General features: G+C 40.9%; 1 protein-coding gene across 4 annotated transcripts in view; it reads left to right on the top strand.

Moving 5' to 3' along the window:
- The window catches only part of ZNF674 (zinc finger protein 674), a 28,738-nt gene extending 25,661 nt beyond the window's left edge, over nucleotides 1–3,077 (top strand). For all 4 annotated transcript variants that reach the window (XM_057719230.1, XM_057719229.1, XM_057719228.1 and 1 more), the window contains one exon: nucleotides 7–3,077. In XM_057719230.1, the coding sequence (XP_057575213.1) occupies nucleotides 7–1,499 (1,493 nt within the window). In that variant the 3' untranslated portion in view covers nucleotides 1,500–3,077. The remainder of the gene's footprint in view (nucleotides 1–6) is intronic.
- Nucleotides 3,078–15,139: the final 12,062 nt, after the last annotated feature.

Genomic DNA, 15,139 nt, shown 5'->3' with positions numbered 1-15,139 from the left:
CCCTAGAATTCTGGCAACTTGATGACCCAATAGATAACCACAAAGAAAGCCAAGACAAACCTCTGTGGCAGGCTGCATCCATAGATAAGGAAACACTGAAGGATGGAAGTGGCCAAGAATTCAGAACATACAGAAAAATCATTTATCCAAGCACAGACTTTGTTCCTGTAAGACAGAGACTCCCTAAATATGATTCATGGGGAAAGAGTTCAAAACATAATTTAAATTTTCTTAGTCAAAGTAGAAACTGTGTAAGAAAGAAAGATGATGAACGTAAGGCATATTGGAAATTATGCTTCCATTCTTATCTTGATAAAGCTCAACCTGGAGAGAAATTCTGTGAGCTTAATGAACATGGGAAAGCGGTCCACCATAAGCAAGCCCTTAATAAAAGTCCAAGAATTCAAACTGGGGAGAAACTCTATAAATGTTCTGAATGTGGAAAAGTGTTTATCCAGAGAGCAAACCTTGTTGTACACCAGAGAACTCACACCGGAGAGAAACCTTATGAATGCTATGAATGTGCAAAAACCTTCAGCCAGAAGTCAACCCTCATTGCACACCAGAGAACTCATACAGGGGAGAAGCCGTATGAATGCAGTGAATGTGGGAAGACATTTATCCAGAAGTCAACTCTGATTAAACATCAGCGAACTCATACAGGAGAGAAACCATTTGTATGTGGTGAATGTGCAAAAGCTTTTATGAGTTCATATCACCTTATTAGACATGAAAAAACACACATTAGACTAGCATTTTATGAAGCTATCAAATGTGGTAAGTCCAGCCTTATACATCAAAGGACTCATACAGGTGAGAAACCTGAGTGCAATAAACATGGGAAAGCCTTTGATGTGACACCCACACCTATTAAACACCAGAGAACTCATACAAAAGAGAAACCTTATGAGTGCAGTAAATGTGGAAAAGGCTTCAGGGGAAAGTCACACCTTTCTGTTCATCAGCGAGTTCATACAGGAGAGAAACCCTATGAATGCAGCATATGTGGGAAGACTTTCAGTGGAAAATCACACCTTTCTGTCCATCATAGAACTCATACAGGAGAGAAACCTTATGAATGCAGAAGATGTGGGAAAGCATTTGGTGAGAAGTCAACCCTTATCATACATCAGAGAACTCATACAGGAGAAAAACCCTATAAATGCAACGAATGTGGCAAAGCCTTCAGTGAAAAGTCACCACTGATTAAACATCAGAGAATTCATACAGGAGAGAGACCCTATGAATGTAGTGATTGTAGGAAAGCTTTCAGTAGGAAGTCAACTCTCATTAAACATCAGAGAATTCATACAGGAGAAAAGCCCTATGAATGCAGTGAATGTGGCAAAGCCTTCAGTGTGAAATCAACTCTCATTGTACATCACAGAACTCATACAGGAGAGAAACCTTATGAATGCAGAGAATGTGGCAAAGCCTTCAGTGGGAAGTCAACTCTCATTAAACATCAGAAAAGTCATTCAGGAGATAAAACCTATTAATATACTTTAGAGTGAGATAATTTCACTAGTTATAGCTCTTTTTTATTATATATCAATTCATTCAGGGAAGTAACCTTATAAATATTAAGAAGGTCAAAAACTTCATATAGTATTTAATGTTCATTTAACTTAATAAAATGCACAAATGTATAGTTCCAGAAGCATATAATAAATGTGATCAATTTTTCACCCAAAATTCTTATACAAGTGGAGAATTGTATATCAGAGAATTCCAAGTGGCAAAACCGTGAGTATATTGATGTGGAAAAGACTTTAGAAAGAATGTCCTTGCTTATCAGAGTATTTATGCTGAGGAAAAACTAAGAATTTAATGAGTTTAGAAAACTGCATTAGAAATTATGAGAGAAATACATTCCGTGTTCTATACCACACATTTTGTGGGAGAGGTGCAGAGGTTGCAAACAAGCACTCAATCATTAAGATATGTTCACTGTGGAGTAGAGTATGACATTTTTGAAAGAAAAATATAAAGCATAAAATTATTAATCCTAGCTAGGGCAAACTCCCAGTTTACTTCTTAAACAGAAAAATCGCTTCCTTAAGTGTTGTGAAGGAGGATGAGTCATGATCCCTGAAACAAAGGAGCTCAAACAGGAGATCTTACATATATTCATCAATACTTTCAGTGCAAAAATGCAAACCCCTTACAGAAAAGGCATGTAGTAAGCTTTGACACACATCTCTTAGGAACAGTGCTTACAACTTAATATTTAAGGGTAATAACTTTATGGTTACATTTTATGCCTCATTTTATTAGTCAATAAAAGATTTTAAATTTTCAGGTGATCTCCCTTAACACAATATTATTTAAAATAGAAAAAAAAATAAAATTGAATATCCAATAGCCAATTGATTAAAAATTGAAATATCAATAAGATAGAATAGTATACACTAATTAAAATTTTTCCTATATTTGAGGACTTGGGGAAATGTTTATGGTAATTGGCTAAGTGAAAAAACATAAAACAATGTACCACAATTTACATTGTAAAAATACATCAAGGATGAATAATGCACCATTATATCAGTGATTCAGGATGGCAGAAAAATAGTTTTATGCTGAATAAAATTATGTGCACATATATATGTATACAAATATATTTGTTTTATATTTGTATCTGTTTTAGATGTGTGTGTATAGGTAGACACACAGAACAAAATCTCGGAAGGAAATACACCAAATTATTAAGCAGATTATCAAGATTATCATTTGAGTGGTAGGATTATTGATTTTTTTAATTTTTTTAATGTAGTCTACAGAAACTACCAATAAAATAGTTTAATCTTGTGCATGCTCAATTCTATCGTCCCATCCATTTTCCCATTCAGCTTTGTCTTTAATATGACATCATTCTGCTCTTAAAATGACCCAATTTTCACATATGTGTATATATTCCCTATTCCTTTTCCATGTGGTTGTCCGAGTGTATGGTTTTGAGTATATGTTTTGCATCTTGACAATGTGTATCCTGTGATTTTAATATCTGTATGTTATTTTTTCAATAAAAATCAGTATCTCCATAGTTCTTTACTCTGTAACCATCAAATCCTGTTACATAAATTATCAGCTAACAAATGTTACAGGTGAGGAGAGAGGTAGTAAATGGTCCAACTACTAAGTATATGAATTCTAATTATACACTGGGAAACTGAGGAAATGACCACTGGGTGGGTCTGCATGTGCAGTGGGCCACTGTGAATCAGATTTAAGCCAGGACTCAATGTAATACCTGGATCCAGTAAGCCCCCACTCTTAACAGGAGGGCAGTGGTGATGCTTTGCATGTCTTGGTATTAATGTCAACTCAGAAAGCTGTGTCAAATAGTCCTAAAAATATTCCCTTTTCCCCAGTAACTATAGTCATCCAAGTAAATGGCCATAGGTTCCTTTGGGAAGGGACTAAGGTAAGTATTATATGTTTGCTACAATGTTGTAGGGTTCTTCCTCTGAGGGACAAGGGCACCTCTCTAGACAATTGGTTCAAGATCTAAAATTTGGCTAAGGTCTGGGAACTGAGCAAGGAAGCCTCACTTTTTAATGAAGCATTTGCCCTCAGACTCCTCTCTTTGAATCTTTCTTTTTTTGGGGGGGCGGGTGGAGTGCTGCACCCCCCAGCTTGAAGGATCTTATTTCCCTGACCAGGGGTCAAACCAGGCCCCCTCCAATGGAAGCGAGGAGTCCTAACCACTGGACCACCAGGAAACTCCCAAGTCTTGCTTTTTACTGATTGTAACATTAAAACAGCAATTCTATTGGCCGCCCATCAATCTTACTCCTAGGGATGCCAGCCTCATCAATAGACTCAATACAGCCAAGGAAAGAATGAATGAGCTTGAGAGAAAGCGTTTAGGCTTGCACCATTCAGTATGATGTTGGCGTATTACAGATGCCATTTAACAGACTGAGGAAGTTCCTTTCTATTCCTAGTTTATTGAGGGATTTTTTTATCATGAACATATATTAGTTTTGCCACATTTTCCTGTAACCATTGAGATGATCATGTTTTTGCCTTTATTCTGTTAATATATTTAATTAAACTGAATTCTGAATGTTAACTTAAACTTGCATTCATTCTCATATATTACTGGATTCCATTTGCTAAATATTTTGTTAAGGGTTACATCAATATTTGTGAAATCTATTGGTCTGTACTTTTCTTTCCCTTTAATTTCTTGGTTGGGTGTCAGGGTAATTCTGGTCTAAAATATTTACTGGGAATTATTTCCTCTTCATTTTCTTTAAGAGTTTGTATAGGATTGATATTATATCATTTTTTAAAGCTCTTTATTGGACTATAATTGCTTTACACTCTTGTACCAGTTTTTGAGGAACACCAAAGTGAATCAGTTGTATTTATACATGTATCCCGATATCCCCTCCCTCCCGCGACTCCCTTCCACCCTCTCTGTCCTGGCCCTCTAAGGCATCACCCATCATTGAGTTGATCTCCCTTTGTTATGCAGCAACTTCCTGCTAGCTGTCTATTTTACATTTGGTAGTGTATATATGTCTATGCTACTCAATATTATATCATTTTAAATATTGGAAGACAATCTCCATGAGACCACTCTCACTTGCCTGGTAGAGCTGAAGGTCACTAGCAAAGCTTCTTTGTCCATCCCAACTCCAAGAAACCAGGTAGGATAATTTCCCTGAGGTTAAAGGCTCCACGTTCCAGACTTCGAGGACCCACAGTATGGCAAGGAAAGAGGAAACATCACCCCTCCATCTGCTTGTCTTCTGATGAACACGCGAATGCCCAAGAGAGGGGGAAAGTCCTAACAGCTTCCAGAAAGGAGAGGGAGGAGGAAGGAGACAAGGCTGGGCACGTCTCCCTAGCCACCCAGACACTGGAAGGTGGAGATGGGATCTACAGAACAGCAGTGGCCGCCTCTGTCTGAACCCCAAGAACAAGGGGCTGCAGAGGGGCAGCAGGGGGGGCATCGTGTGGATGTCACCGTGGCTCGTTCCATCAGATTCGAGTCGTGTCCCCAAGTCTGGGGTTTCTGAGAAGAGCTCCTGGGCACGCCTCCGAGGCCAAGCTCTCCCTGACCTACCAGGTCTCCTTGCCCTGGCCCAACTGGCCCGGCACGGGCTCACCTGGACAGCTCCACGTTGGGCTTTCTCCAGCTGCCATGCCGGCCTCCTCTTCTCCTTGCCCCAACCTGAAGATCCCATCTGGTTGGGCCACGAGGTATCCTGTTGAGGGGAAATGACAGAGGAGTTCGTTATTGACACCCGAGGCATTCCAGAACCGAGGCCCATCCTTGCAGGGCGGGGATGGTCTGGCCTCGGTGACGGCCCTGTGAGCCCAGCTAGCGGGCCCTCAGTGCAGACCATCCACAGAGAAGGCGAGAGCACGCACACCCCGTGCAGGGTGCAAACGCCATTATGAATTCCCGACCACCAGCCTGAGGCCTGACTCATTCAGGGCCCGGACGCTCCTGAGCGGCAGCAGCCCAGAGAGGGAGTCAAGAGGGGGTGTGTTCCAGTCACCCTGTGGAGGGTCTCTCACCCACAGAGACCAGGTGGCTGTAGTTCTCCAGCATGACATTCCTGTAGAGGTTCTTCTGAGTGGGGTCCAGCTGCTGCCACTCCTCCAGGGTGAAGTCCACAAACACGTCCCTGAAGGTCAAGGTTCCCTGCAACAGCACATTCCTTCTTAGCCCAGTGATTGGCTTGCGGATGGAGACAGTGTGTCACATCAAGTGCCCACTCTATGCCCATCCTACGTCCTTCACACGCAGAAAGATTTCAATCCTCCCCACCACCCAGGAGAACCCTGACAGATGAGGACAGGAAGGCTCACAGAGTGTGAGATCACCTGCCCAGGGTCACACAGGTAGGAATCACAGATTAAAATCCATTCGTTCTGGTTTCCACATGCACATTTTTAGACACTGCGTTGCCTTTCTCTGTAATTGTTCTTACGCTGTTCACCGTCCAAAATTTGATACAGTGTGCTTATGTAACGAAAATTATTTTCAACTCTATAGGGAAAGAGATCAAGTGTTAGAAATATTTTACCCTGGAAATTCATTCTTCTAACACATGTATTGACTAGAGACTAAGCTGATAAGTTCTAAGGATGGAAAGATTAATAAAAACAAACACCGCTTGAATTGGAGGAGCTACATACAGTCTAGCAGAGGGAGAAAAACAACACTTACAAACTCACACATGAAAGGGCAGGAGAAAAGGAAGGAGGCTATGGCAGAGGTAGGGCAGGGAGCCCAGGAGAGGAAGAACTCAGTTCTGCTTGGGGCTGACAGGGAAGCCTTTAAAGGAGATGTAGATCTAGAACAAATAATTCTAAACACAGCTATTCAATTATGACCTACAGTGCTGATTATCCAGTCAATCATGACAGGACTGTATCTGGCCTGGTCAGCAGATTGAGGTAAAAAAGGAAAGGCCTGTATTTGATCTTAGCACCACCAAACAAGAATTTACTTCGCTAAGTGCCCGAATTCCTATCAGAGAGCAATGACCCACCCACTTACGCTCTGGATCCCATCCTGCCCACCCACACTTGGTGACCTTAAATTCAAGGAGACATTTTGCACCCACAAGGCCTCATGGGCAATATGTGGCACCAGTTTACTCAGCTTTGCAGAGGGAGACAGGAAATAGTGGGCCAAAGGGCAGTGACAGGCCTGTGTCCCTAGCAGGAGGCATTCTCAGTACAATCCAGTAGCCCAATCTGCCCCTGCCACCCATGTGATAGCTGAGGTGCCCAGGGACAAGGCCACACAGGCAAGTGCAGGCAGCATCTGGCTTAGAAACCAGAAGCTGTTCCATATACCAGTATCTCTTTTTTTTTTTTAATATAAATTTATTTATTTATTTATTTATTTATGGCTGCATTGGGTCTTTGTTGCTGCGCATGGGCTTTCTCTAGTTGCGGCAAGCAGGGGGCTACTCTGTTGCAGTGCGCAGGCTTCTCAGTGCGATGGCTTCTCTTGTTGTGGAGCATGGGCTCTAGGCACACGGGCTTCAGTAGTTGTGGCGTGTGGGCTCAATAGTTGTGGCTCGCAGGCTCTAGAGCACAGGCTCAGTAGTTGTGGTGCACGGGCTTAATTGCTCCATGACATGTGGGATCTTCCCGGCTCAGGGATCGAACCCGTGTGCCCTGCATTGGCAGGCAGATTCTTAAACACTGCACTACCAGGGAAGCCCCCTATATACCATTATCTCTTGTAACAGGCCCCTGGGCACATCTTCCAGGATCCTGGCAAAGGACATGCCCAGTTCTGAGAGTTACACTGGACTCAGGAAAACCCAAATCAGTGGCTTCTTACCAGCTATTTTCAGTTATTTGCAGTCCTCCCAATCCAGGTGCAGTTTGTTTACCAATCAAGAGTCTTTGGCTTTTCCATCTGGGAAGCGTCGAGTTTAGGTTAAGGAAGCTGAACTAATTGTTCCAATGGATGATGGAAAACATAACAAGATATCAAGAAACCCAAAGTGATATGGGTGAAGTCTTATTTAGCATCCTTCAGTACACTGCCAAACGTGATTTTAAATCTCAAGTATGGTATTTACATGGAGAACAAATGAGTGCTTCCTTGCTATATAAATAAAATGCTTGATTTGTACAGTTAAAAAAAATTCATTTTGATTCTAAGTAACAATGCCTGGTAATACAGCTGTCATTCCACCATTATGGGGCTTCCAGGGACACAATCAGGTTAACTCAAGGTCAGATCTCCCTAACGAGGAGAAAGAGTTTTATTCATGCTGTACTCAGTGTTATGCTTCAGTAATGGCAATGAAGAAAGTTAAAAATCACTCACAGATACCAACACACACAGGGTCAGAATTTAGTTCAGAATGAAAGTATCTCAAATCGCTGCAAAAAGGAAGTCATTAGCAAAATCTGTCTAGGTATTTACGCAGTGAATAAACATACCATAAAACTGCATTAGCTATCTCATTCTGAATTCCAAAATAAACTACAGATATATTAGAGATTTAAATATGTGCAGCTTGACCGCAGAATTACTAGTTGAATGTTTTTGTAATTTTGGATTGGTGAAAGTCTTTCTAAGCCACTCCCACATTCAGAAGACATACAGCTAAAGACTGGCAAACTTGATTACCTAGACATTTACAAATTTCTAGATTTAGGGACTTCCCTGGTGGCACACTGTTTAAGAATCTGCCTGCCAATGCAGGGGACACAGGTTAGATCCCTGGTCTGGGAAGATCCCACATGCCACGGAGCAGCTAAGCCTGTGCGCCACAACTACTGAGCCCAAGTGCCACAATTACTGAAGCCCGCGTGCCTAAAGCCCGTGCTCTGCAACAAGGGAAACCACCGCAATGAGAAGCCCACGCACCACAACGAAGAGTAGCCACGTCTCGCCACAACTAGAGAAAGCCTGCGCGCAGCAACAAAGACCCAACGCAGCCAAAACTAAAAATAAAATTCTAGATTTAGCAGAAAGAAAATAATTTTTTCAATTCTCAAACATCAAAGTGGTAAAAATATTTGTAAAATATATAACGATGACCTAAATTCCTTCATACACTAAAATTCTAACAAATCTTTAATAGGCCACAACCTAATATAGTATAACTGGATGAATGTGAAGTAAATGTATAATAGTATACTATTTATCACTCTTCAGGTTCTTTTTCTTATTGAGATATAATTAACATATAACATTGTGTAAGTTTAAGATGTACAATGTGTTGATTTGATACATTTATATTTTGCAATATGATTGCCACCAGTAGTTAGCTAACCCCTCTACCATGTCACACAGTTATCATTTCTTTCTTGTAGTGAGAACAATTAAGATCTAGTCTCTTGGCAACTCTGAAGTTTATAATACAGTACTGTGGACTATAATCACTATACTGGGCATTAGATCTCCAAGACTTATTTATACCCTTCAGCTTCTTAAACATTAAACAGGTTGATGATACCTAGTGCAGTCAAGTGTGTAGAAAAACATCAAAGAAGTTATAAACTATTTACTGCCTTGGGGGAGGGTGGTGGAGCAACTGGTTAATATACATCAAAATATATGTTGCAAATCCTCTTTAATGCAGCAGTGTCCTTTCTAGGATTTTTTACCCTAGACTTTTCGATGTCAGCTAAGAAAAGACACCTCAACAGAATGGACAAAAGATTCATAGCAACAGAAATATAAGCAGCTGCTAAACATACAAAGAGATTATAAACCTCATTAAAGTTCAACTACATGCTAATTAAACAGTAAGATACTGTCTTTTACCTATAAAGTTGGTAAACATTCAAAAGATAGAGAAGAGACACTATTCATGAGGGTATAGGAACATGAGTACCCTCATAGAAGGCCAGTTGACAGGTAGTTTGGCAGTACCTGTTACATTTTTTTCTCATATTTTAGCCTGGACTCTATCCTACTGAAATATTTATATGGCCATGTGGATGGAAAAGGCAGCATTATTTGTATTAGCAAAAGGTAAGTGGAGATGGCCCTCAATGTCCCATGTTCCTGGGAATCCAATAATGGTGGCATGACAGTTACATCACCAGGCGACATTACTTCTGATAAAAATGACCCCTGATAGTCAACAAGCTGCATCTGGACTGGGAGGAGGACAGAGTGGTTAAATAAACTGTTATAGCTCTACTCTAAAATGGCCATTATAAAAATTGGCTGACATGAAAGGCTGTCTGTTAAATTTAAAAATGCAAATTTAAATGAAAAAATGCAAATTTCAGAGTATGCATAGTAGGAGCATATTTTCATTAAAAACAACCCATGTAACAATTTTGGGTTTTTTTGTACATGTACACACACACACACACACACACACACACACACACACCCTACCTGGAAGGCAAAGAATTAGTAGAAGGGCCGAGACTGCTTTCATTTGTTGGACTGCAACAGAAAAGGAGGAATAAAAGTGAGCCCTATTCTCTAGCCTTGAAAACTGGAAAGGGTAAACACTTTTCGTTACAGCATCACTCTTTTTTCTTACAGACTGCCTGTACTATATTTCTGATTATTTTTCTATCGCATTTTTGGTGTTTTCTGTATCATCAGTTTGCATTTTCTGCATATAAATCCTCTACGTATCATACGCACTGCCTTTCAGCCTCAAATGTCTTTTGACTGTACAGATTTTAATATTTTAATACAGTCTAAGCTGACAGTATTTCTCTGTATAGCTTCTGGGTTTTGCATTTCATTAAAAATATTTCTTCCATTGAGCAAGGTTATAGAAATATCCTCCTAAATTTTCATCTAATTTCTCAAATATATATGCAGTTCTTTGATCAACCTGGAATTTTACTTTTATATGATGTAGAAGAGTCTAGCTTCGTTTCCATCCAGATGGAAACTCAGTTGGGCCACCATCATTCATTAACCACTTCTTTTCCACATAACTGAAATGGCATTTTTATAATATTGACTCACAAAAGGCTTTTGAAGCAATACATGAAATCTAGAAGCCACTAAAGACTGTGAAATTAGAGCACATTTTAAAAATTTAAGTGTCTACTCTTCAAGATACGTAAGCCCAGTCAAATGACAAACCATGAAAAAATATTTACAACATACAGGACAGAGGTCTAATTTACTTATTAACTTAATATAAAGAGCTAGCAATCAGCAATCCAAGTAATTCCACACCTAAGAGAAACATGGGCAAACAACTTAGAATAAATATCTGAAAGGAAAAATTGCAAATGGCATTTAAAAATAAGAACAGACACTCAATTCAAGAAATGCAAATTAAAATGCACCACTCTTTTCTCCCCTCACAATGGCAAAAAATCACTGTGCTTGCCTATTTATGGGAAAAGACATCATACTGCTACTAGCAGTGCAAATCAGTACGTGCTATTTGGAGGGCAATTTGACAATCTTAAATCAAAATCCAAAATGTGTGCAGCCAATGACCTAGAAATGTCACTTCTAGAAAGATATACTCACATGCATACAACTAGAATGTACATGGATATTCACTACTATGTTGTTTATGGTAGCAAAAGACTAGAAATATCCTATATGTACATCACTAGGAGAAAGGTAAATAATAAATGGTATTTCCATCCCATAGAATATCAAGTGGCTATTTTTGTAAATAATGTAGACCACTGGTTTGAAACCTTGTGTAATTTTGTCCCGCAGGAGACATCTGGCAATGTCAGGAGACATTCTGATTGTCAGAACTGGGGGAGGGAGTTCTACTGGCATCTAGCTGATAGAGGCCAGGGATGCTGCTATAGGCCAGGGATGCTGCTATATATGCTAAAATGCACAGGACCATCCCAAACAACAAAGAATAATCTGGCCCAAAATGGTGATAGTGCCACAGTTGGGAATCCCTGGCATAAGCTATGTACAAGTGCAATGGAATAATCATTAAGACAAGGACCAGGATGTGTTTTAAGAAATTTTTTTAAGAGATTCATATATCTAGATAGATACGCATACATGATCTCTGGAAGAATGTATGAAACACTGCAGAAGGAAATATGGGGACAGAGTGAGAGGGAGAATTATTTTTTACCTTTTCTTGAACAAAGCTTTTGCTTGAAATTTTTACCCTGTGCATGCATTACTTTAAAACCTGTATAATTCAATTTATTAATGTTCTATTCAGAATATTTTCAAATTTTGGGCATCCATATTCTTAAGCTAAACTGGTCTATAATTTTCTTTTTTGTAGTATCTTCATCACATTTAAATTTAAGTGGCTTCATAAAATGAATTGGGTACCTTTTCATCTTACAAAAGCCTGGAAAATTGGATCACAGAAATTATTTGATCTTCAAAAATTAATGAAAAGGGGGAAAAATGGTGGTGAAGTAGAAGGACATGGAGTGCATCTCTCTCCACAGATGCATCAGGAATACATCAAAATATGCATTAATTCCCACAGAAAACTGGCTGAACACTAGCAGAAGACCTTGGACACCAGAAAGGACTGCAAAGATCCTGACATAACTAGGTAGGACAGAGAGGGGAAAAAAGGAGAAAGAGGAGCAGGAGAAAGGAAAGGGACGGGTCCCACACCCTAGGGCAGGGGGAGCTGAAACAGAGGAGAGATTGCTGAATTCAGGGAAACCCCTCTTATCTGATGGGGAAACCCCCCACTCCAAAGGGGAATTTGATTGGGTCAGAAGGGAGGCATTTGGGACTGTCCAAAGAGGGTGAAGCGGCCGATCTGTGGCAGACGGGAAAGCATGAGAAACATACGGAGGGTCCGAACCACAGCCCTGCATGTCCCAGACTGAGACGTGGGTTCACAGCTGTACAGGGGGTCTGGGAGCTGGAACGTGGGAACAGGAGAACTGGTTCAGGGTGAGAACCATTGTTGGCTGTGGGGAGATGGACTAAGGAGACAGGAGGGAAGAATCCACAGCAGAGAATGCCTACCGTGGAAAACTAGGCAGCCATGGTGGTGGCTCGCTACTGCTGACTCACAAGCAGAGGGGAGGAGCCACTGCTGTAGCCTCTCTCTCTCTCTCTCTCTCTCTCTCTCTCTCTCAGCGCCTGTAATGAACAAAGGGAGGCGCCTCTGGGCCTGTGTGTTGCAGTCGACAAGGGACAGAAAAAGCCTCCTGGCAGGGCTGGCCTGGTGTGCCCATGGCCAAGAACCAGAAAAAGTCCACAGAGAAAGACATCTATGGAGACATTCTTATTACACCCAAGCCCACAGGCTTCCCTCTGCAATTGGCGCCGGTACCCCCAGGGCTCCCACAAGACAAGCAGGGCACTACTTCTGACTCATACGCAGGGGAAGGAGCCACTATTGTACCCTCTCTCCCCCCACACACTGGCACCTACAGGCGAACAATAAAGGAAGCTCAGTTGCTCACAGAGTAATACAAAAAGCCCATCAGGTTCCTTACACCAGGTACCAGTAAAGAACCACACTAAGGCCAGATTTCCTATACCCATGGCTGCTGGCATCCCTGCACATTCAGCGTCATCCCTGGGGCTCCTGCAATCCAAGCAGGGCACTACTGGTGAGTCAAATGCAGAGAGAAGAGCCACTATCAAAGCTTCTCTCTCCCCACACACCTGCATCTTCAGATGAACAATAGAGGAAACCCTCACTAAGGCAGACCCAAAGAGCTCCAAGGCAGCCTCAGGACCAGACTCTGGCAGTTAGACCACATGCAAAAGCAGGGACAAAACCAAAGCTGAACAGCAGGTACAGGGGGACTAAGGAAGAGGTTCTAAAATCTTTCCATCAGATACACATGCTGCAGACTAAATCCCCGTGATCAGTTAAGTAGACCCTATGACTTTGGAATATCTGAGTAGACAATGAATGTTCCCACAAATGAAAAAGGCCTAGCTCCGGCAGCTGTGGACTGTGGGAGCAAACACACACAGGAATTGGGCCAGGCCAGAGCCTAAGTGGACCCCATAGGACCCACAGCAGGTCCAGAGTCCAACCCAGAGGCAGAAGAGGGCCTCTTGGGGAGGTGAAGGTGGCCTGAGGGTCAAGGTGTGTACAAGGACACTTACAACTGAGACCCCAAGGAAACAATTATTATTATTAATTCTATTCATCTGATCCATTCTGTAGTCACTTCTAGCTTTTTTTTTTTTTTACGATCTTAGTCCTAAGGGATCTTCATGTTTTATAACGTATTTTTTATTCTATTTTTTACTTTTATTTTCTTTTTAGCCTTTTTACATATTTCTATTTCTAGCTAGCTTTTTTCTGGTGCTGAGCTTATCTCGCCTATCTTCCTTTCTTCTTTATCTTTAATACATTTCTATTTTATTTTACTTTATTTTATTTTATTTTTATATTTCCAGTCATACTACGCTCTTCTGTTGCTCTGTGTTCAATCCCTTCTTATTTTATTTTATCTTATTATACTTTTAATCACTATTATTGGTCTGCTCTGTTTCCTTGCTTTATTCTTCAGATGACACACTACTTTGGTTTTTGTTATTAGGTTTTGTCTTTATCTTAGTTCTAATTATAATTGTCTGATTTCATTTTGGGGATCTTTAGTCTATCTGGTTGTTTTCTTGCTCTTTGTTATATTTTCTCCCTGTTTCTATTTGGTCCCTGTTATATTTTGTCCTCATTGTCACAATTTCCCTGTTTGTTTCTTTGTTTTTTATTTTGTTTTGTTTCATTTTGCATTTTTTTTTTGTCTTCTCTGTAAATGTCTGAGTGCGTTCTGGAGTTCTGTCAGGTTGTTCTAGTGCTTTATGTTCTATTGGGTTATGTTTTTGTGTTTCTTGTGCATGTACATGTTTCCTTGATTCAGTATTTCTTTGACTTAACCTTTTACCATAGTCTGTGGCTTAGATAGTCTTTTTTAATCCCCTTTATTGCTGGGACAAGCAACCTCTGGAGTCTGGATTCCTTGACCAGAAGTCAAGTCAGAGGGTCTGGGGAGGAAGCACTGAGTCCAGGATGCTAGACCACTAGAGAGCCCTCAGCCACAGGGAAGATTAACTTCAGAGAATTCTCACGGAGCCCTCTATCAGAGTCTAAGACCGAGCTTTGCCCGACTGCCTGCAACTGCCAGTGCTGGGCAACTCACACCAAACTACAAACAAGACAGGAACACAAACCCACCCATCAGCACACAGACTACCTAAAGCCATATTAAGCTCACAGATACCCTAAAACACACCACCAGACATGGCCCTGCTCATCAGAGTCAAAAGACTCAGATACACACACCAGAAAACAGGTACCAGACACCCCATCCAGAAGCCTACTCAAGACACTGCACTAACCCCTCCATGGGGGCAGAGACAAGAAACAAGAGGAATTACTACTAGGCAGCATAGGAAAAGGACACAGCAAATACTATAAATTAGACAAAATGAGAAAACAAAGAAACACCTTGCAGCTCATGCAGCTTAATACCAAAAAAGCAAATAACCCAATCCACAAATGGGTGGAAGACCTAAATAGACACTACTCCAAAGAAGACATACAGATGGCCAACAAACACATGAAAAGATGCTCAACATCACCAATCATTAGAGAAATGCAAGTCAAAGCCACAATGAGGTATCACCTCACACCAGTCAGGATGGCCATCATCAAAAAATCTAGAAACAATAAATGCTGGAGAGGGTGTGGAGAAAAGGAAACCCTCCTGCAGTGCTGGTGGGAATGTA

This window comes from Hippopotamus amphibius, chromosome X, assembly GCF_030028045.1.
Source record: "Hippopotamus amphibius kiboko isolate mHipAmp2 chromosome X, mHipAmp2.hap2, whole genome shotgun sequence".
Classification (NCBI taxonomy): Eukaryota; Metazoa; Chordata; class Mammalia; order Artiodactyla; family Hippopotamidae; genus Hippopotamus; species Hippopotamus amphibius.
Note: the sequence above shows the minus strand (reverse complement) of the source record. Positions and strands in the feature narration are given on the sequence as shown.